At 40.0% G+C, this 24,844-nt stretch overlaps 1 protein-coding gene across 1 annotated transcript; it reads right to left on the reverse strand.

Annotated features, from left to right (window-relative positions):
• Positions 1 to 8,050: 8,050 nt before the first annotated feature.
• Positions 8,051 to 13,465, reverse strand: gja1b (gap junction protein alpha 1b). Its single transcript, XM_041976147.1, has 2 exons — positions 13,349 to 13,465; positions 8,051 to 10,076 (listed from the first exon to the last, which is right to left on the reverse strand). The coding sequence occupies exon 2, from the start codon at positions 10,058 to 10,060 to the stop codon at positions 8,894 to 8,896; it is 1,167 nt and encodes a 388-aa protein (XP_041832081.1). The 5' UTR covers positions 10,061 to 10,076; positions 13,349 to 13,465; the 3' UTR covers positions 8,051 to 8,893.
• Positions 13,466 to 24,844: the final 11,379 nt, after the last annotated feature.

Consider the following 24,844-nt stretch of genomic DNA (forward strand, 5'->3'; position numbering starts at 1 on the left):
AAGATGATGCTGGATTAGCCGTCGTTAGGGAGATCTCAGACATGGGAAGAAGATGATGCTGGATTAGCCGTCGTTAGGGAGATCTCAGAGACAGGAAGAAGATGATGCTGGATTAGCCGTCGTTAGGGAGATCTCAGAGACAGGAAGAAGATGATGCTGGATTAGCCGTCTTTAGGGAGATCTCAGAGACAGGAAGAAGATGATGCTGGATTAGCCGTCGTTAGGGAGATCTCAGAGACAGGAAGAAGATGATGCTGGATTAGCCGTTGTTAGGGAGATCTCAGAGACAGGAAGAAGATGATGCTGGATTAGCAGTCGTTAGGGAGAATCTCTGACAAAGTTCAGTAGTAGGGCTTTGAAGTTATTCCAGAGTCTAAGGAAGTTTAATTTAACCTCTTTTGGAAAATGACTAAGATGAATATCAGAAAATGAGCTAAAAATTGTGTTAAGTGAAAATCGGGAAAACAGGAAACTAATTACAAAATGAGCAGCAGGTGAGGCAAACAGCAAAAGAAACCAGGTGTAATGAACAGAAAGTGAATGGAACAGAATACAAGAAGGGATAAATCTACACCATAAAACAGGAAACAGAACCAGAAACTAAGGAACAGATAACAGAAACCCAACACAACCGAAACCTATAGACTTTATAAATCTCATGTGGACTATTGTTTCCTCACAGCAATGACAAGTCAGATATTTTTTTTATTTTTTTATTTTTTTATTTTTCATTTTTATTAATATTCAGTTAAGAGGCAAGTATGTGCGATTGCGTGAATCTATCTATCTATCTATCTATCTATCTATCTATCTATCTATCTATCTATCTATCTATCTATCTATCTATCTATCTATCTATCCATCCATCCATCCATCCATCCATCCATCCATCCATCCATCCATCTATCTTAATATTTATATTATTCAGCTTAAACAGAGCTTACAAATGAATTAATCCCGATTAATCACCACTGCCTGACATTTGCCTGTTTTTACTGTATTGTATCAACAGAACGAGCCAATGCTACAAATATTTAGTGTTAACTGACCTTCCCTTTGGTAAATGTCAGATTTCCATGTAAATTCAGCATGTAATGTACTTCTATATGTTCTAAAGCATTTCTACCATGTTTAAGATCATAATAATTCAGAATTCACATGTCATTATCTCACCAACTGTCTCCATGGTGATAATATCTGTCATAAAACAAGCAGATGTGACGACTGAAGTTAAACCGCCAACACTGATGAAGAAACTGATAAAACTGATGTTCTGGATAAAAACAGGTTTTCCTTTTATCATTGAAGTTTATGCCCATATTTTGTTCCATCAACGTTCTTTTTATTCTCAAATCCATCCATAGCAGGCTCATGTCCTGCCGTCATTACAGAGAAGTGACGACTGTATGGGCTTCTTATGCTGCACATGCGATAATGCGTTAAAAATATTAATGCAATAATAAATTAGTTACCGCCGTTAAGGCAATATTTTTGACAGCCCTAATATATTGTTTTGTGGGTCATGACTGTGATAGGTCATTTGATACCACCCCACCCTTCTTCAGAGTCAGAAATGAGTGCAACACACTACTTATTGAGAATTTGATACAACAAGTTAAGCGAGAAAATCTGAAGCTATCCTGGATGTGTTTGTGGTACAGGCCCCGGTGGGGCCACATTACTCCTGGTCATTACACCGTTTCCACCACAGATGCAGTTCTCCCAGTTCTTGTTGTGGGAAACACGGAGGAGCAAGAAAAGACTTTTCTGTTCTAAGTTGGAAAAAAGATCACAGAAAACAGAAACAACATGGCTGAGTCGGCTAAACAAACACCATGTTGAACAAAGGAACATTACTCTGGAATCAAAATCACTCAGAATATCCATCTGCACAAACTCAAACTTTACTCATTCGTAGCATTACTTTACTCATTCCTAGAATTACTTTACTCAATCCTAGGACTGGTTTACTTATTCCTAGTACTAATATATTCATTCCTAGAATTACTTTACTCATACCTAGGATTACTTCACTCTTTCCCTATGACTACTTTAGTCATTCCAAGATTACTTTACGCACTCCTAGAATGACTTTACTCATTCCTAGGATTACTTTACTCCTTCCTAGGACTACTTTACTCATTACTAGGATTGCTTTATTCATTCCTAGGACTGTTATACTTATTACTGATACTAATTTATGCATTCCTAGGACTACTTTCCTCATTCCTAGGATTACTTTACTCTTTCCTAAGACTACTTTACTCATTCCTAGGATTACTTTACTCATTCCTAGACTTACTTTACTCATTCATAGGATTACTTTACTCTTTCCTAGGACTACTTTACTTGTTCCTAGGATTACTTTACTCTTTCGTATGACTACTTTACTCATTCCTAGGACTACTTTACTCATTCCTAGGATTACTTTACTCTTTCCTAGGACTACTTTACTTGTTCCTAGGATTACTTTACTCTTTCTTATGACTACTTTACTCATTCCTAGGACTACTTTACTCATTCCTAGAATTACTTTACTCTTTCTTATGACTACTTTACTCATTCCTAGGACTACTTTACTCATTCCTAGAATTACTTTACTCATTCCTAGGATTACTTTACTCTTTCATAGAACTACTTTACTGATTCTTATGATTACTTTACTCATTCCTAGAACTACTTTACTCATTCCTAGAATTACTTTATTCATTCCTAGGATTACTTTACTCTTTCCTAGGACTACTTTACTTGTTCCTAGGATTACTTTACTCTTTCTTATGACTACTTTACTCATTCCTAGGACTACTTTACTCATTCCTAGAATTACTTTACTCATTCCTAGGACTACTTTACTCATTCCTAGAATTACTTTATTCATTCCTAGGATTACTTTACTCTTTCCTAGGACTACTTTACTTGTTCCTAGGATTACTTTACTCTTTCTTATGACTACTTTACTCATTCCTAGGATCACTTTAGTCATTCCGAGGTCTACTTTACTGTTTCCTAAGACAATTTCACTTATTCCTAGTACTAATTTATTCATTCCTAGGATTATTTTACTCATACCAAGGATTACTTTACTCATTCCTAGGACTACTTTACTTGTTCCTAGAATTACTTTACTCATACCTAGGATTACTTCACTCTTTCCCTATGACTACTTTAGTCATCCCAAGATTACTTTAAGGACTCCTAGAATGACTTTACTCATTCCTAGGATTACTTAACTCCTTCCTAGGACTGCTTTACTCATTCCTAGGATTGCTTTACTCTTTCCCAAGACTACTTTACTCATTCCTAGTATTACTTTACTCATTCCTAGACTTACTTTACTCATTCCCAGGACTACTTTACTCATTCCTAGAATTACTATAATCATTCCTAGGATTACTTTACTCTTTCCTAAGGACTACTTTACTTGTTCCTAGGATTACTTTACTCTTTCTTACGACTACTTTACTCATTTATAGGATTACTTTAGTCATTCTGAGGTCTACTTTACTGTTTCCTAAGACAATTTCACTTATTCCTAGTACTAATTTATTCATTCCTAGGATTACTTTACTCATACCAAGGATTACTTTACTCATTCCTAGGACTGTTTTACTCATTCCTAGGACTACTTAACTCATTCCTAGGATTGCTTTAGTCATTCCTAGGACTACTTTACTCATTCATAGGATTACTTTACTCCTTCCTACGACTATTTTAGTCATTCCTAGGATTGCTTTAATAATTCCTAGGACTGTTTTACTTTTTCATAGAATTACTTTACTCATTCCTAGGATTACTTTACTAATTCCGAGGACTACTTTACTGTTTCCTGAGACAATTTTACTTATTCCTAGTACTAATTTATTCATTCATAGGATTACTTTACTCATACCAAGGATTACTTTACTCATTCCTAGGACTGTTTTACTCATTCCTAGGGCTACTTAACTCATTCCTAGGATTGCTTTAGTCATTCCTAGGACTACTTTACTCATTCATAGGATTACTTTACTCCTTCCTAGGACTATTTTACTCATTCCTAGGATTGCTTTAATAATTCCTAGTACTAATTTATTCATTCCTAGAATTACTTTTCTCATTACTAGGATCACTTCAGACTTAAAAAAAAACCTTAAAAGTCAGCCTGCTAATGCTTCTTTTCAGTCTTGTTTCTTGTTCACTTTAAGAGAAACAATCAAAACAAGATGATTTTCTTTTTTTTGTGTGTGTGTGTGTGTGTGTGTGTGTGTGTTGGGGGTGGGGGGGGGGGGGGGGGGGGGGGGGGTATTGCTACTAATAACCTCAAAAAAATTTAGAACTCATGTTTAGCTGTTCTTGTTTTAATGTCTTGTTTTCTCACAGTGCGGAAGAAACACCAAAAATAAGCATTGACAGGCTGGTTTACTTAGTTACTTAGTTACTAAGTAAGATATAAATGACATGTACTCTCCAAACATGGGTAATTATCTTACACCTTCTGCTCTTGCCAGGTATATTGCTCTAAAAAAACAAGACTTTTAGCCTGAATCTACGACTGTAAGACTTGGTTAGACAATTCTTGCAGTGTACTTTACTAATTACTAGGACTGCCTTACTCATTCCTAAGCCAACTTTACTAGTATGAAGGACTACTTTACTCATTCCTAGATTAACTGGCTGTCATCTTCTGGTTTTCATTTAAATCAGCGTGGTAACCGTCTACATGTCTTTATACTGACATTTCTGTAATAATCTCACGTGTCACAGCTGTCTGTAAACTGAGATTAAACATACAGCCCTTGTAGTTGTGAAGACATATTTAATTTATTTTAGGTATTTAATTTCAGACAGGATGCGGAAAAAGTAGGCTTTGTGATTAAGAGGTTAATGAACAACCCCCCACCCCATACCAACTCACCTAACACTGAGCCACATGTGGTCTTCAGGCTGCAGCTCAGCAAACATGTGGTTTGATTTAGAGCCGTGGAAATATTAAATTGAGAAGTTGGAAAAGTGAAACAGAGCTGTCTTTTTACATGATGGAATATAACTGGTTTGAAGCTTTAATCAAAGGAATATTTTGGAACTAAACACCTCTGAAGCTCATTTACCCTCCTGTGTTTAAAGTGACGGTTCAGATGGGCCCGGATGAATTTTTCTATCTGTGTCTGTGTCAGAGGAATGAAACAAAGAGCTGCTGGACAATACGTGGCTTGCAAATCACACATCCAGCTTCAGATTGGTTTCCAGTTTGACAGAAGTCCGTTACTGTTGCAAACTCACAGGTCTAGGCCAGGTTAAATGGCCTCATCGTGGGTTAAAAAGTTTTCCGACCAAATAGCACAGCGGTCAGTAATGGCCTGTGGCAGCTGGCATGTCAGGAATGTGGCGCTTGCAGCCTAAAAACAGCGGCTTTTGGAGACGTCAAACATGACTAAAGATAGTTTAAAGCTAACTGTTCTGTTAGATGTTCTCTCAAACCTAAAGCTTAATTCCTTTTATGTGAAATACATGAAATCTTTGTTAAACTGAGTCAAATTGTCCATCTAAGATCACAGGATTTCCTCTGATCAAAACTTCCTGTTAGATGGGAACGACTGCTATTTTTATAAAGAAGAATCACACCAGGAGTAAGAAAGAAAATATTTATTGGTTAAAATAGCATTTCACAGATACAATGAATGAGTTTTTCTTTTGCTATCATGTACACTGTACAACAGTGGATTCTCACGGTAAACATCGTCTGAATTACTGTCCAAGTACAAGACGGATCTCACAGAACCATTCAATGAAACCGGCAGTCAGCTGTCTGATATCATGTTAAAGAATCTGTTGTAAAATAAATTAGTACATGTCTATCAGAAAACTCACCACATACTGTGTGCATCAAATTACATCTTTTAACACCAAGATCTCAGTGCAAATGCCATGTAGCTGAAAGATCCGAGCCGTGGAAGTACCGACAAAATGATGAACAACTGGCATCTTTTATGAGAACAAAAACTGAGTCCGAATCAGGATTTAGTCTGACAGATGTGGTGCTACAAAGGCAAACATTTAATACACATGACTAAATATTAGTCCAGATCTACGACCAGTCTTCTAAAAACTCACATTTTAATTGTGACACAGTTAGCTTGATTTACAGTACTAAACATCTAGTTCTCAAGCAGCAACAGGTTAAACAATTCCTACGGAAAAAAAGACATTCACTCCAATATGTAAAACACAGATGGGTCTGAAAAGATGGAAAAAACTGAAATAAAGCCTTTTTATGGAACAATCACACAATAAGATGAGAGTTTCTGCGCTGACGACATCCTGTTGCTCTCATACACACAAAAATACACAAAACACACAAATTCAAAGTTTTTCAGGAAGTAACAGTCAACAGCGACTGAAAACAAGGGAAAAAAGACAGAATTTTTCCTCTCAATAAATAAACATTTTTATGGGGAGTTGATAAAATTTGTTGGAGTAGGAGATAACTGGACAGTAGTCAATTTTTCCATCAGTGGTCACTCATAAATACGTCATAAACCTTTCTCTCCCTGACATGGACACAAGCATCAACCCTCCTGGACAGTATGAAACAGAACCTGGCCAGGACTCCTAACTGGGACCGGAAGGAAAACACACCTCAGGAAAAGAAAAAGAATAAAGAGTCGCAGGGATGTTTTAGCCTGCATCAGGAGGAAATGATGCAACACGTCTGCTTAGGGAGGAAACCAGTCTCTGGGTCTCAGTTAGACACCACAGGAACTTCTTTTAGAAGACTTTTATCTAAGCTGATGTTCTTCTGTTAGCTCAGAGATCAGACAGCTTTCAGATGGTTCTGGAAGCTCTGCAGGTATGGTGGTGGGAAAAACGTGAACAAGGGAACCCTGATGTTTCTCATTTCCATCCAATCACAGGGTTTACATCAGGGGTGTCAAACATAGGGCTGGGGAGCCAGAACCGGCCCACCAGAGGGTCCAATTTGGCCTGCAGAATGAATTAATATGAACATAGAAGATATTAAGGGTAATATTTTAATAAAAGCAACTGTAATCTCTAATGTTTCCAGGTGAGGTTTCATCTATTCTGTTTAAATGTAAAACATTTCCAAGGCAGGAGGAGAACTTGTTCCATCTTCAGGTTGTCAGGATTACTACACACATGTGGAAAAGTACACATATGTACATTTAAAATAACTTTTAGATCTGGAAAAGTTACTCTAATCATGATATATATTTTTCACTTCCAGATACTTGGAATTAAATGTTTAATGATTTTATAGATCCATTGTACATTTTTACATTTCTAAAATAAAGGGAAAAATGTGAAGTTATTCTTATTTTTAGGTTATTATCCTGTCATTTTGCTAGTCCGACCCACTGGAGATCAGTTTGTGTTGAATGTGGAACCTGGACTAAACTTCTGGTTTACACTGTGGAGTTCAAATGGAGTTATAGAAACATGAAAAGATGAAGTTTTCCTACAGGATTTATCAGCAAAAGAAGTGAGGATGAACCAAAAAGGGGCTTACAGGCACAGGTCTCTGGACAAGTGTTAACCCTTCTGGGTTGCTTTACACATTAATATCATTTCCACTTTTTTTGTTCAAACCTTCAAAATCAACTCCTGAACTAATCAAAACTACCAAATATGTCATTATTCAAATTATTTTAACTCTTTAAATGCCAATTTAATTACATGACATCACTGTTTTAATTACAAAAAGTTCAATAAAAAAAGTTTGGGAGCTGCAAGATTTTTTTCTAAATCAATCTCAAATGTGCTGAAAATGAGTAAAACACTGATTTTGTTTTTTAAATAAAATAAAGACTTATTGTGGTTTTTTTTTTCCCATAAAAAAGTGACATCATGTCATCAAACTGACATTTAATGGGTTAAAATAATTTAAATAACTACATATTTGGTATCTTTGATTAGGACTGAATTTTGATTCAGTGACTTTGACCCCAAAAAGCTGAAAACTTACTAATCTGTAAAGTTTTAAAGTAATTTTCTTTGTCCTGAAATGAAAATACTTTATTAATCCCAAAGGGAATTAATAAAGTATTAATGAAGGGGTAGGAAATGTGTCACATTGACTTTAAAGAAAAAATTTCAATTGGAATTTCAAAGTTCTTCTAGAGAAACACTTTCTAACAAAAGAAATCATCCAATATGAGGAAACACAACCAGGATGGAGGCCAGAAACTAAGGGAAAATTACCTGAAAGGACAAAAGGTCCCTGATGGCCTACAATGCTTTAAGTAAAATGAAGTTACTGCTGAAGGTCCAGCAAGACCAGGTCCAGGTCCGGTGAAGTGGTCTGCAGTAGAACCGATCAGTGACTGTTTCTAAAGAGCACCAAGTCCAGAAAACACCTTTTTTTATTTTATATCTAGTCAGATCATGTTGTGATGGTCACATGACGGCCTCATGACTCATCTGTCTGTTCTCCAAAGTATGTCGTCATGACAACACACACGAGGAGACAATGGGAGTCCACAAAGGACAGTGTTTTCACATATTAGTGCACGTTAGAAAGATCAGGTGGTGTTTTCCAAGATTTGCTCCGGTTCCTGAGTCCGAGCAGCTTGGCCATGTTCTCCATCTCTGGTTGTTCTCCTCCAGGTCCTCCCCAGATCTTCCTGCTGGGCCATCTCAAGGATCTGCTGGTTGACTGGGTTTTTCATGAGAACTTTGTTTTCCTATGGCTGTTCTAGTTTGCTAAGTTTGGCCAATACCAGTAACAAGTTACAGGAAGAGAGAAGAAGCATTGCATCTGGTACCTCTGACAGTATGAAATGAGAAGGTTTAATGTCTCATTGTCTCTATGCTGAAGACAGTGACTGAGGTTAGTCTCATCTTTCAAAATGAACCTATGCATCAAGTGTGGCCTGACTGGAGGCAGGGGGGCTGGCGTTTACACGTCCAGGTCATCGGGGCGGGCTCTGCTGCTCATCCTGCTGCTGGCCCGACTGCACGGCCGGGCGTCCATCAGCGCCAGGGGCTGCAGTTCGTGTCCTGCCGACGAGGACAGTTTCTTATGCTCGTGGGTGTCGTCTGGAAAGTCAAAGGCTTGAGCGTGGGAGTTGGAAATGGTGCTTCCTGCGCCGTTCTGGCCGAGCCTGTTCTGTTCTGTGGAGTAGTTGGCCCAGTTCTGCTCGTTGGCCTGTTTGTTATAGTTACGACAGGATCCGGTTCCCCGCTCCCCCGTGGCCAGCTTGTAGCCTGGGGGGGACATGGGAGAGAGGGGCGCCGTCGGGGAGGAGCAGCCGTTATAGTAGGCATACTTGGTGGTGGACAGTTCTTTGGGGGTGGGGCTGAGAGTGCCCCCGCTGGGGTACAGGGTGGGCTGCTGCTTCCCCTTCACACGATCTTTGATCCGCTTAAAAAACACATAGAAGAGCTCGATGACGTTGAGCAGCAGGGAAACCAGCGACACCACCAGCATGAAGATGATGAAGACTGTCTTCTCTGTGGGACGGGACAGGAAACAGTCCACCCTGTGGGGACACGGATCCCTCTCACAGGTGTAGACGGCGGACAGACTGAAGCCGTAGATGTACCACTGGATCATCAGGAAGCCCACCTCAAACAGAGACTTGAAGAAGATGCTGACGATGTAGGTTCTGAGGAGGGCCCCCTTCATCTTCACTTTGCCGTGCTCCTCGATGCCATACTTCAGCTTCTTCAGCTCGATCTTCTTCAGCGGGAGGTCAACGTCACCTCCATCATTCTGCACCGCTTTCAGCTCCTCCTCCTTCCTGTTGAGCTTCTGCTCCTTCCTGTTCAGGTAGAAGACGTGAGCCAGGTACAGGAGGGTGGGCGTGGAGACGAAGATGATCTGGAGGACCCAGAAGCGAACGTGGGAGATTGGGAAGGATTTATCATAGCAGACGTTCTCGCAACCAGGCTGCTGGGTGTTGCATTTGAAGGCAGACTGCTCGTCTCCCCACGCCGACTCAACAGCGGTACCCAGGACCAGAATCCTGAAGATGAAGAGGACTGACAGCCAGACCTTCCCCCCGGCAGTCGAATAGGCCTGGACCTTGTCCAACAGACGGCCCAGAGCGCTCCAGTCCCCCATGGTTGTGGAGCTTTAGCTGATGACATAAAAAAGAAAAACAGGAAGAAGTAAGAAGGTGACAGACGAGCTGAAGTCAAACATCAGAGATCCAGAAACATCTGGAGCGAAGCTCCTCTGGTTCTGTCTGGGTTTGTTTATCTGGGATTAAACACACATCTTTGCAGGAGAGGAAATTCTATGTTTCATGACGCAACACAAGCTAATCTTATTACTGGACACGAGGACAAAGGACACACTTTGGTCCCTTAAATCTAAAACACACCATGAAAACCAACAATCTAAGAAGACAGTTCCTCCAAACTCACTAAAGTTTTCAGACCTAAAAACTCCAGGAAATCCTGGATCTCAGCATCCTTCACCATATATTACTGTCATTATTTACCACTATTATTAGTATCATGCATATACTATGTTTACACTTTACTTTATTATTCTATATTATACTTCATATTACACTGCACATTATCATTATAAACCTGTATTATACTGTCACACTCCCTGTGTCGTATCACATTATATTATTATATATTATATCTACAGTATTAATAATTAACCAACCATTTAACTTAAATCATACAATAATATATGGTTTATTGCACTGTAGTGAAGTGTATCACTCTGTATACTATTTTGTACAATAATAATAATAATAATATTAAAAATAATAATAATAATAATAATGATGATGATAAAAATAATAATAAAAGAATAAATAATAATAATAATAATAATGTTATTATTATTATTATTATTGATGTTATCACCATGGTAAAGAAAAGGGAGCTAAGCCTGAAGCTAGCTGCAGCTTCACCCAGGAGGAATCACCTCTCCTCTGCCTCCCAACCTCAGTTTAGAAGGGAGAAAGTTTAGCAGCTGTTTTCACCAATAATGGAGGCAACAGACCAGACCAGTTACTAAACCCTCAGTAATGTTGCTTCAGGAGCAAGAAGACCGGACGGAAAGATGAGGAGAAGAAATGGTTTTCTTGTTGTTGCTAAACACTCCAGTGGGCGTTTGTTTTCTTTTTTTTAAATGCGGGAAAAGTGCGGCTGTTGAACCCTCTCTCCAGTAAAGTGTTATCATCATCTCCCATAGGTTTGATGCCCTCAAATCTATACATAGAGCCAGTCGACTCACTTTTTCTAAAGACCTCCATGTCTCACCGTCATCAAAGATGGATGCTGCAAATGCGTTAAAAATTTTAGCACAATTAATTACATAAATTAATTTATTTTAACAGCTTCTAGTTATTTATGTATTTATTTATTTATTTATTAGGGCTGGGCGATATGACCTCAAATCAATATATATGGCATCAAGTTATCATATTTAATTAAACATGTTACCTCAAAAATAATTAGGGATTATTTTTATATTGTTTTATATTTAGCCCTTATAGCTAAAGTTTTGTTGCAAATATTTTCATAATAGAAAAGCAGATGAAGAAGAAATGACATATGGATAAATAAATATAACATATATGTGTGTGCGTGTGTGTGTGTGCGTGTGTGTGTGTGGGCTGTGAAAAATGTAAAACTACTCTGTTCGCCATAAATTGCCCCTCTGGAACAAGTAAAGTGTTATTTATTTATTTATTTATTTGGCTTTTTTTTTTAATTGACTTCACTTAAAATAAGGTCCATGATCAGATCTCAGATCTTAGTTCTTAGTTAACTCCTTCAGTCCTGGACTATTGATGAAGCTCTAGCTCCTGACCTGAAGTGGGCTTTTCCTCGTTCTGATGCAGAGCTGCTGAAACTACCAGGTGACCTGCCAGTAAACCTGTGAGGAATTAATGTTGTGCTTTTCTAACAAATACAATCAGATCCAGAACTGGGGCTCCGTGCGAGGGGGGGAGGGGGGATTAACCCGTCCGGACTATGCTGAGGGAAAAGCTGCAGTCATCAACCTGAAGGACGTATTTACCAGAAAACGTCTAAACCTTTTCCTCAGGACTTCACAACATGTCATGTGAGAATATTTAGGCCACCTTTAAGACTGTGTCAAAGGTTGCAGACGTTAACAGCTCGCATTAGTCTTCAGCTCGTGGCACCAAATAATCATCTCCTTCAGCTGGGATTCCTTGGCTGCTTTTTAGCCTAAGAAGCTCCTTTCTGGGCGGGAATGAACCAGGAATGGAGGACACAAGGAAAAGAGGCAGGAATCAGTTTGTGAGGCAGTTAAATCTGCTTCGTGAGGACTGTGGTAAACTTCTTTCCTCAGCTCACATCCACAAACATATCTTCTGGGAAAATTTCCAAAAGTATGCCACCATCCTGCTTTAATCCCTGTCAAGTTACAGCAATCAGGATTAAAACCTGAATCAACAGGTCCTTCACGAGATTTGGAGTGGATCTGAGTGGTTCTGAGTGGATCTGGGTGGATCCTCAGAGTTCAGTGATTTATACAGCTGGCAACAGCTAAATGTGACAGTGTTTAAAGGAAAGAAAGATGAGCTTTTCCCATTTCAGATGTCAGTGGAGAGAAAACATCTAAAAGTGAATTTCTGAGTCAGACAGCTAGAAGACAGAACTGGACAATCCAAAACACACGAGACAAGAGGGAAAGTTGTTCGGCTGAATCTGTGGCTTTTCTCTGAGTTCCTGCTTCCCAACTTAAACTTCCATCTAATCCCCTCCTGATGGAGTTTTGCACTCGCTACTCAAACACTGGGACATTTTACTTCAGAGGACAGTGCTGGCTGTGCCTTCATGAGGAAATGAGTGAGGATCAGCAGGCACCTCCAAATGAACTTCATGTGCTCTCACTTATGTTGCATTAAGCTGCTGACAGAACATGTTCCACATCCTGAAACAAACCTCCACCTTGAAGGAGGAATAAATCATAACAATAATGAGCCTGTTAGTTGTTTTTTTTACAGAAAATAAGTTACTAACAGACAGAGGAGCCCGCCACTTTCTACATGACTGAGCCTGAGTTGTTAAATGAAGAAGACAAAGCAGAACAATGGAGCAGCACAAAGACCCGCTCTGGACTCTGATGTGGTTTTAAATCACGGGACGCGGGTCTCAACCGACCCCGAACAGGAAACCTCTGGATCTCTGATCTGAACACAGAACATTCCTGAAACCAGATGGGAGGTCAGTGAACCCAGAAACAGGATCAGAACCGTGAACTGGATGCGCTCTGGAGATGGAGGAGAAAACTGGACAGAGACCAGAACACACCAGAATAAAAAAAGTCTCAGAAGAGTGTGAAAGTTATGAGCGCGGCGCAGTGTGTCCGCTTGGTTCCGACCCGTTTCATCTAAATCTAAATAAAACTTACCTGGAAGGTTCTGGAGACGAAGAAAGCGGCCCAGCAGAACTTTCTCCGCCACTTGTCAAAGTTTCTCTCTGGTGAAGTTGTATCCACGTGCGGGACCAGGACGGGAACTGAGCCCAACTTGTCAAACTTTCCTTATAAGAGCACCGTCACAGTCAGCTGACTTGACGTCAGGGGAGGGGGGTCCACCGGAGCTCCGAACCTCCCAGCTCCTCATCTACCAGCGGTACCTACCCGGTTCCATGCAACAGACTTTAAACCACTGAAAATGTGTCGACAGCAAGACTCCGGTTTGATCTTTCTTTCACGGAACGCTTCATTCAGAGTTCCACGTCAATCCTCAGACTGTTCTGAGATGTTCAGGTCGTCTTCAGTCTGGGTCCAGATGTGTGCAGCTGGTGAACAAGTGTAAAAATCCCCACGCATCTCATGGAAGTTCTGATAAAGTTCTGACAACGTTTTGAAAGAGATCTAAAATTTTCTAAGAGTTCTGATAAAGTTCTGGTGGGGTTCTGATAAGTAGAGTTCTGATGGAAGTTCTGAGAGTTCACTGAGAAATAAATTCTTTTAAGAGCAAGCTAAAAACCTTCACCTGTTTAAGGAGCATTTCCACACTTAGCTTTTTCTTCTACTCGTCGGAATGAGTTAGAAAGATTTGTCCAGCTCTTCGGCTCAACTCAGCACTGAATAAGCTGCGTGCACTTACACCCAAGAGGGGAAAGAGCACCATCCAGCACTACATGACAGCACCAGGGTCCACCTGGACTCACAGCAGTCTGAATACCACTTAATGACCTCCCATCCTGCTGCTTGTGTTGTTCTTACTCAGATGTAAGAGAAAAGCGTCTGCCAAATGACAGAATAGAATAGAATAGAATAGAATAGATATCTGGCAAAGTTCTAATAAAATTCTGATGGAAGTTCTGATAGAGTTTTATAAAGTTTAGATAAAAGTCAGATAAGATTCTTACAAAGTTCTGATAGAGTCCTGATAAAGTTTTGATAAAGTTCTTACAAAACCTTTGATTTAATTCTAAAAAGTTCTGATGTAGTTCTGATAAAAGTTCAGAGAGATTAGACGAATATCTGACAAAGTACTAATAAAGTTGTGAAGAAGTTCTGACAAAATTCTGATTAAATTTTGACAACATTCTGGTGAAGTTCTCATAAGCTCTGATAGAGTTCTGACAATGTTCTGATAGAGACCTTCAGCAGCTGTAGTCTTCCTCACCTTGATCTTTTTCAACTGAACCTTCAGCAGTTTTGACAGAGTACCGAGAGAGTTCACTCTGCAAAGTACTAATGAAGTTCTGACAGAGTACCGAGAGAGTTCACTCTGCAAAGTACTAATGAAGTTCTGACAGAGTACCGAGAGAGTTCACTCTGCAAAGTACTAATGAAGTTCTGACAGAGTACCGTTTATTCTGGTAAATTACTAATAAAGTTCTGAAAGAGTACTGAGAGAGTTTAGACAGAGTTCTGATAAAGTACTTATAAAATTAGAACAAAGTACTGAGAGTTCAAATGAATCTGACAAAGTACTGATGAATTTCTAATGACTACTGAGAGTTCTAAAAAATTACTAATAGAGTTCTTAGAGAGTACTGAGAGAATTCTGATAAAGTACTTTAGTTTTTCTCAGTCGCTTTGGAGCATTTCTCACATAGAAATAAAGTTCTCAAAGCTTTTAGTTCAAACTCCACACCAGCTAGTCATGTGTGCACATCAGAGTAGCATTTCTCATCACATTTATACCGTAAATGCCTTCAGACATGTAGCATTTGCTTTCAGACAGTTCTCTGCTGTTTCATGACATCGCCATTTGCTTTGGTCATATCAGTCAACAACTTACAACTGCAGAAGAGTCACGCCCCATAAAACTAATAGTTCTCATTCACTGCTTGAGTCTTTACATACAGAACAATTAAACCAGTTATTAAAATCTGTCCAGCAGATTTTTTATAATTCTTTATAATATTTTCCTGGAGAGTCTCTTAAATTGAACAACAGCTCTCAGTTGACCCTCAGCCTTAACTAAATCTTCTAAGAGAACCCTCTGCCTGGAGGTGGAAGGTGTCCACCAGCGCTCACAACCTCACATGGCTCTGCTAGCAGCCATGGATGCAGGATGCAAAGAGATCACAGCAGAGTCCTGCAGATGGTGCTTCGCCACTCGAGGGGATAGTTTCCTCACTGCATCGCAAGGGATGATATCCGATGTGATGTCGATGAAAATACATGGCCAGACAGACAAGAATGTCTTGATCTACATTTAGTATGTTCAGTTGCATACAGTACAGTAACATGTATGTACTGTTACAGTAGTATATTGTTTACAGTTGTGCACAACTACACAAGGGTTGATACTTTATATATATATATATTTGCATAAGACTGTGAACAAATTACTTTAAGATGACAAAGAGCGTATGAAGTGAAAATGTTTTCTACCAGGTTCTGCAGTTTGTACTAATTGTTTTGGAGAAATGTGTTAACTGCTGTTAATTCTGATGAGAGAAATGCATCAAAGTTACTGAGAAAAACTGTAATAAAGGTCAGACTGCTGAGAGAGTTCAGATAAATATGTGAAAAGTATTAATATTGACAGTACTAATAAAATACCAATTATTAAAAAAGGTCTGAAAGAGTACTCAAAAATGTAGACAAAGCCTGGAAAAAGTACTAAGAAAGTTTGCACTGAGTACTGAGAGTTTGGATGAATCCCTTACAAAGTATGAATAATGTTCTAAAAAGTAGTTCTAGTAAAGTAGTAATAAAATTCTGACAGTACTGAGAGAGTTCAGTTAGACCTCTGAAAAAGTACTACAAAAGATTTTACAGAATGCTGAGAGAGAATAGATAAAGATCTAATAAAGTTATAAAAGAGTACTGAGAAAGTTCTTATTAAGTACTAATGAAGTCCTGACAGAGGACTGAAAAACTTCATACAGAGCCCTGACAGAGTATTCATAATGTTCCGTGAGAATACTGAGAAATTTCTGATTAAGTACTAATGAAGTTCTGACAGAGAAAACACAAAACTCTGACAAAGTACCAAGAGAGCACTGATAAATTAGTAATAGAATACTGAGTACTAGGAACTTTCAGATAAAGCTCTAATGAAGTACTAATGAAGTACTAATGAAGTTCTAACAGAATGCTGAAAGATTTTGGATAAAATACTACAAAAGTTTAGACAGAGAAAAGAGAGGGTTCTGAAAAAGTACTAGTGAAGTTCTGATAGAGGGCTGATAGAGTTCTTATCAAGTAATAATAAAGTTTTAACTGAGAACTGAGAGAGTTGTGATAAAGTAATAATAAAGGGAAGGCAATTTATTTCTACATCACATTTCATGTACAAGACAATTCACAGTACTTTACATAAAACATTAAAATCATCACAGATATTAAGAAATAGTAAAAGGCAGCAACAAATAACAAAAACCACAATAAAATCATAAATTACATTAAAATGATTAAAAGCAAGATAAGTCAAAAAGTTACTGTGCAGATTTCATGCACCGACGCATGAGAACGTTTAATCTCCACCGATGGTTTGTTCCACTTGTTTGCAACATAACAGCTAAATGCTCCATGTTTAGTCTGGACTCTAGTCTGGACTCTGGGCTGGACTATTTGACCAGAGTCTTTGGATCTAAGAGCTCTGCTAGGTTTTTATTTTCTGAACATATCACAGATGTATTCTGGGCCTAAACCGTTCTGGGATGTAAATAATCAGAAGGGTTTAAAATCTATTCTGTGACTGACTGGAAAACAGTGTAAATTGGAAGCCAGTGTAAAGTTGTTACAACTGGTGTGACGTGTTCAGATCTCTTAGTCCAGCACACCTGACTCAAATTAAATGGATCCATGGATGGAGCAGGGAAATTTGGAAAACCTGCAGGATTGTGGCTCTTGAGGACCAAAGTTGGCAACCCCTGGTCCAGACTAAACATGAAGAAGCAGCATTTAGTTGTTATGCCACAAACAAGTGGATCAAACTGCCAGTGGAGAGTAAACTTTCTCCAAACCTTTTTAAATCCAGGTTAAAAACATTTCCTTTCTCATGTGTCTATGCACGAAATCTGCACGCTACCTTGTTAACTTATCTTGCTTTTAATTAGTTTAATATAATTTATGATTTTATTGTGGTTTTTGCTATTTGTTGCTACTTTTTACTATTTTCTTAATATCTGTGATGGTTTTAATGTTTCATGTAAAGCACTTTGAATTGTCCCGTACATGAAAATGTAATGTAGAAATAAACTGCCTTCTGATAGAGTTCTGATAAAGTAATAATAAAGATCTAACAGAATCATAAGATAGTTCTGATAAGTACTAATAAAGTTTTGACAGGGTGCTGATAGAGTTCTTATATGTACTTAACAAAGTACTAATACTGAGAGAACGAAGTTAAATTAAAAACGCATGTAGTGGAATCAAACTGAGACTTTGTCAATCAGAATAAAATCAATGAAGCACATGTCTTAAAGGAATTAGTGTTCTCACGCTTCAGATAATGTACTAAGGAAGAGCAGAGTAGAGAATTTGTTGGTGAACACCTCCACCTAGTGGCAGAATTGAGCAGTGCAGTTTTTTTTATCAAACGGAAAGTGGATATTAAAGTATTCCTCAACTGCTAAAACACTATTTTTGAGATATGCTCTCATTTTTTCACGTTTAAACACTAAACCCACAATTCAAACTGCTTTCACAAAACTTCTGACAACTGCTGTTAAATAGTTTTATCTGTACTCAAAACCCAAGACTACTGTCAATCCATGCCCCAAGTATGACAAAATGTAGAACAGCACTGAGTAGTCAGTACACACTGCACAAAACTCTTCCTTCACCCACCCTCCCATCTCCCCTGGGTGATGTGGGTTGCTGTTCATCTCCAGCTCGGGTCATCTACCAGAGTTCTGGGAACTTGAGGGTCCTCCGCAGTATCTTAGCTGTTCCTAGGACTGATCTCTTCTGGATAGAGATGTCGGATGTTTCTCCAGGTCTCTGTTGGAGCCACTTCTCCAGGGTGGGGGAAACAGCCCCCAAAGTGCAGATGTCCACTGATGCTACTGTTGCCTTCACCTTCTAGGCTTTCTCCAGCTCTTCCTTGAATCCTTGGTTCTGCAGTTTCTTGTGTTCGTTTTTCCTGATGTTGCCATCATCGTAGATGGCTACATCCATCACAATGGCTGGCTGGCCATTTTCTCAGTCTGTATCTCGAAGTCCTACAGGATCTTGGCTCTTTCATTCTCCACCACATTGGGGGGTGTTGGGAGGTGTATATGCAGTACATACAAGTAAAACAAAAAAAAATTGAATATTCCACAAAACTAAATTTATCTCAGTAATTCAAATTAAAAAGGAAAACTAACATTTTGTAGGCTCATTAAATGCCAAGTGAGAAAATTTGAATATTACGTGAAATACACAGATTCCTGCCTCAATGCGGTGCGGCATGGATGTTATCAACCTGTGGTCCTGCTGGGGTGGAATGAAGACCAGGATGATTCAATAGCCACCTTCAGCTCTTCTGCTTTTGTAAGGGGTTAAGAGTGTTTAGAGGGTATCATTTTGATATATGCACAGTTCATGAGACCGTTCATCAGTTAAAGGAAGTTAAAATAGGCCCTCCTAGTTTTTTTTTTATGTATTTTTATATGTGTTACACCGTCATTGTGTCCTATAGCAAGACAGCAAAACAGTCTGGCTGCAGAGCTCCACTGTGGAGACAGTCTCAGGTCACCTCCATTAAAGGGCAGGAAAAAACAAAACATCTTCAAAATAAATGCCATTCCAGAACTGTATCAAAGATTTTTCAAAATAAAATGCACTGACAACTCAGCTGATGGTGTGTTTTAACCCCATCTTGCTGTCTGGATATAAATAAAATTGAGCGCAATGATCAAACAAGCATACGGTCTCCTGTCCTTTTCATAGAAGCAACATACTTTCAACTAATAATACCCCTTCGAAAGTTTTTGGCACAATCAGACGATTTTAATATGGAAAATATTTATAACTAACAATAATTCAAGTATGTGTACTTTAATTGTAAGCCTCAAGATCTTAAGCTAGACGTTATGTATTTTTACTAATGACAACAAGACCAGTTAGAGTTTCGAATGTCGAGTTTTTTATTTTTGTCTTCTTTAGTTTCAGTCGGTTCTGTTCATTGTAGTTTAGTTTTCATTGTATTCAATGTCAAATGTTTTATTTGGTTTAGATTTTAAATATCTTGTACCACAACGAAGTGAAACAATAAAAGCCACTTTAATTTAATTAGCCTGGTGCCATTAACCCAAACTCTTTATGGGTGGAAAAAATAACTTCTGACAAAGATCCAGATGAAAAAATCCCTCCATGTTGAATAAAACTCAACATGAACAGACTTTTTCATACAGTTACCAGCACATCTGAAGAGTTACTGAAGAGGAGCGGTTTTAGTACTAAATTAAATATCCACAACAGTTTTTATATTTTTACAGAAAGTTACACAGAGCATCTGATGTGCAATGCCTTGACTGTTTGCTTTTATACCCTACAGTACCCTCTCTCTCCCTCTCTCTCTCTCTCGTTCGCTCGCTCTCTTATTTCAAGTGACTTTAAATCTTTTCCATGTTTTCTCCCAAAATGAGCCACCATTTATTTTTCCAATTATAGCCGTGCTGCATCTGTAAAACACATCAACTTACCTTTTATTTTCATCCTGGTATAAACAGGAACTCATTCAATACTCAATCATAAAAAATACAAAAATAATCAAACATCCTTGTGTTTTTGGGTTCTTTATTGTTCAAGCTCTGCGTTCACAGTATAACAGATAACCCTGGCCTACCTCATCCACATGTTGAGAACATCCACATGTTCTCAAAAATAAAGTTACAGTAAAGGGATCCAAAATAATTTCCCTCTCATGCTCATCAATAATGTCGCTGTTAGCCTCTCCCACTTTATTCTCCCCCATCGTCAACACATCAGGCAAAAGAAATTTAGTTTTCCCCAAGCTATGGTGTTGCTTTCCAGCAGTCATGAATCACCTTGTGGTCCAAAAGAAAAGTGTGAAAAATTTTGTTCACATTTCCACCGCAGGACACAACACAGCTGTCACTGCAAAGGTAAGCTCACCTGCTGTTAAGTGAAGTTATGACTGGTGGTTAGGGTTACTTTACTTGTTTTGTCTGAATTTCTCTGATTTTCTCTCTAGCATAAATGATTCATGTGCATTACAATTTTGCAAAAGAAACAACTTCATATTTATATTACATAACTCAGAAAAACTTTTAAATTATCTAATAATCCTTTCACATTTTCATACAACATAATTACTCAAGCTAATGTGTCAGTCTGGCATCAGCCTGTAAACCAGAAACTGTAAAAATATAGACATCCTTATAAATGAAGCAAAATATATCAAACGGTTAAACACTGTTGTAAACGGTTGTTGTCTGTCTGCCAGTGTGTCTCTACAGGTCCTGCACTCCCAGCACCTGACTGACTCTCCACTGAAGCCCTGGGTCATCACTGAGGTCTACAGCATACAAAGAAGCTAAAGAAGACTTCTGGATCTGCTCTCATTGTTTCTATTGTTGACTAATTTGCACATAGTTTGCAGTTTTTAGCACAATTGCACGTTATATGCATGCAAGTTGAAACTGCCATGCAAAGATGTGAAATTCTCTCACTACATTACTTGAAGATATTTTGCCACAACTTCAGTGTTTTATTACAATCACATGTGCATATTCTGTATTTTATTTTATTGAAATTTTATCTGTTTAATGTTGTGCTGCTACTGTTTATTCTGACTGAGAATTTCAATAAAAACTTATATGAAAATTTAAACATGTCAAGCTTCTCATCCAGTTAACAATCATGTTTTCTATTCAGTGTTTATTTCCACAAGATTTTTTAATGTATCCATCCATCCATCCATCCATCCTTCCATCCATCCATCCATCCATCCATCCATCCATCCATCCATCCATCCATCCATCCATCCATTCATTTTCTTCTGCTAATCTGGAGTTGGGTCGAGGGGGCAGCTGCCTGAGCAGGGAAACCCAGACTTCCTTCTCTCTGGCCACATTCACCAGCTCATCCAGAGGGATCCCGAGGCGTTCCCAGGCCAGCCGAGAGATGTAGTCCGCAGCGTGTCCTGGGTCTTCCCCGGGGCCTCTTTCCGGTGGGACGTGCCCAGGACACCTCACCAGGGAGGCATCCAGGAGGCATCCTGACCAGATGCCCGAGCCACCTCATCTGGCTCCTTTCGATGCGGAGGAGCAGCGACTCTACTCTGAGTCCCTCCTGGATCACTGAGCTTCTCACCCTATCTCTAAGGGAAAGCCCGGCCACCCTGCGGAGAAAACTCATTTTGGCCGCTTGTATTCGCGATCTTGTTCTTTTGATCACTACCCACAGCTTGTGGCCATAGGTGAGGGTGGGAACGCAGATTGACCGGTAAATCATGAGCTTTGCCTTTTGGCTCAGCTCCCTCTTCACCACGACAGACCGATGCAGAGTACGCATCACTGCAGACGCCGCACCGATCCGCCTGTCGATCTCCCGCTCCATCCTTCCCTCACTGGTGAACAAGACCCCGAGATACATGAACTCCTCTACTTGGGGCAGGACCCTATTGCAGACCCGGAGAGAGCACTCCAACCTTTTCTGGCTGAGGACCATGGTCTCGGACTTGGAGGTGCTGATTCTCATCCCAGTCGCTTCACACTCAGCTGCGAATCACTCCAATGAGAGCTGAAGATCATGGCCCGATGAAGCCAACAGAACTACATCATCCACAAAGAGCAGAGACCCAATCCTGAGGCCACCTAACCGGATCCCCTCAACACCTCGACTGCGCCTAGAAATTCTGTCCATAAAAGTTATGAACAGAATCGGTGACAAAGGGCAGCCTTGGCGGAGTTCAACCCTCACTGGAAACGATTCTGATTTACGGCTGGCAATGTAGACCAAGCTCTGACACCGGTCGTACAGGGACCAGACATCTTGTCCAAGCGAGTCAGGCACTCCATACTCCCAGAGTACCCCCCACAGGAGTCCCCGGGGGAAACGATCGAATGCCTTCTCCAAGTCCACAAAGCACATGTAGAGTTGTTGGGCAAACTCCCATGCCCCCTCAAAGACCCTGAAGAGGATATAGAGCTGGTCCACTGTTCCACGACCGGGACAGAAACCCACACTGCTCCTCTTCAATCCGAAGTTGGACTATCCGACGGACGCTTCTCTCCAGGACCCCTGAATAGACTTTACCGGGGAGGCTGAGCTGTGTGACCCCCCTGTAGTTGGAGCACACCCTCCGGTCCCCCTTTTTGAAGAGGGGGACCACCACCCCAGTCTGCCAGTCCAGGGGAACTGTCCCCGATATCCACTTGATGCTGCAGAGGCGTGTCAGCCAATACAACCCTACAGCATCTAGAACAGGGCTACTCAATTCGGTCGTACGAGGGCCGCAATCCAGCAGGTTTTCCATGTATCCCTGCACCAACACACCTGAGTCAAATTAGGTGGCTCTAACAGCCAATCAGGTTCTACACAATGACTCATTAATTTGACTCAGGTGTGTTGGTGCAGGGATACATGGAAAACCTGCTGGACTGCGGCCCTTGTAGGACCGAATTGAGTAGCCCTGATCTAGAACCTTAAGGAACTCTGTGCGGACCTCATCCACCCCCTCAGTGACCTCAGCCCCAGAGATGGGAGACCCAACACCAGCTACACCAGACTCTGCTCTCTCATCAGAAGACATGTTGGTGGGATTGATGAGGTCTACAAAGTATTCCCTCCATCGTCTCACAATGTCCCGAGTCGAGGTCAGCAGCCCCCCATCCCCACTGTACACAGTGTTGATGGAGCACTGATTTCCCCTCCTGAGCCACCGGATGGTGGACCAGAATCTCCTTGAAGCTGTCCGGAAGTCATTCTCCATAGCTTCTCCAAACTCCTCCCATGCCTGAGTTTTTGCCTTAGCGACTGCTGAAGCTGCGCTCCGCTTAGCCGCCAATACCCATCAGCTGCCTCTGAAGTCCCACAGGCCAAAAAGGCCCGATAAGACCCCTTCTTCAGCTTGACGGCACTGACGACCTTGTGGCCATAGCTGTGGCTGGCCGCCTCAACAATAGAGGCACAGAACACAACCCACCTGGACTCAATGCCCCCCGCCTCACCCAGGACATGGTTGAAGCTCTACCGGAGATGGGAGTTGAAACTCTGACAGGGGACTTTGTCTGTAGCTCTCCAGGGTCTGCATCCTGGTGGACCTCCACCTCTGCTGTTTGCAGTGTCTCTTTCCACAGCTGATCCGTCTACTTCATCTTGCAGAGTGTCAGCGTTTGTGGGTGTAACTGATGTGTCCTAGAAGTAGGGATGGTGCACAATCTGGGTCAGCCTCCATCATTTCTTAAGCTGGTGGACCTGCAATCACATATTTGGTGTTAACAAAAAACTAGTTAGCATTGGACGCTTCCTTTACATTTCACAAAACCACTTAATCCAACCAGTTAACAATCCCCTCAGATCTCACAGAGCACTCTTGGTATTTACCTGTATCTCTAAAATCATTCACTCTGTGACATTTTGATATAAGATGATTAAATAAAATAAATACTGATCTAACAGATGAATCCATTTCTATTTCCTTCCCTCTTTGCCTGTAGTTTACAAGTGAAGTTAGCCCATGTGAATATAACGACTTTAAAAAGCCAAATAAAGCATATTCATTAACATTACTTACACAATAAAAACAACAGCAACAACAAAAACTCTCCTACTTGCCTTTATGAAAATGTTGACAGCAAACACGCATGAACAGAGATATGGTGGTGAAAGTTATGTCCTTCTCTCACCGCTGCAAAGCAGGCCATCCAACGCCTCTTTGTTACTTTATCAACCTGCTGTCCAAAGCCTCTTTTCCAAGTGGGAAAGTGAAAAAATCTAACGTTGTGGCCTACTTTTCTATCTTAAAGTCATGTGATTTAGTATAGCAACCTTTCACACAACACGAGACTCCCATTTTATCAAAGATTATAGCGCAGGCAAAGGCGATGCACAGCTGTTTACAACGAGTAACCAACCAACATGGCCGCTCACGCCGCTCACCGTTACAAATATCTGCAACGTCATTTTGCCCAGTCAAAATTCCAATACAAGATATCTGCAATTACATTCTGACTAGGCAGATTGAGGATTAAAGATATCTGCAATATGAGATATCTCTAATTAAAATCCATTTCAAGATAGCTACAACTGAATTATAGATATCTACATCCGATTTACATTTATCCATATTCCCAGTTAGAGATATCTACAATATAATTTTGACTAGTCATAATTCTGATTCAAGATATCTACAATGTTATTCTGGCTAGGTAAGATGTCTCTAGAAACAAATGCAGATTTGTTGAATTAAAGACATTTGGAGATATCTTGATTTGGTATTACGACTAGTCAAAATCATAGTGTAGATATCTTTAATTG

The sequence above is a fragment of the Melanotaenia boesemani genome, chromosome 22 (genome assembly GCF_017639745.1).
Source record: "Melanotaenia boesemani isolate fMelBoe1 chromosome 22, fMelBoe1.pri, whole genome shotgun sequence".
Lineage (NCBI taxonomy): Eukaryota > Metazoa > Chordata > Actinopteri > Atheriniformes > Melanotaeniidae > Melanotaenia > Melanotaenia boesemani.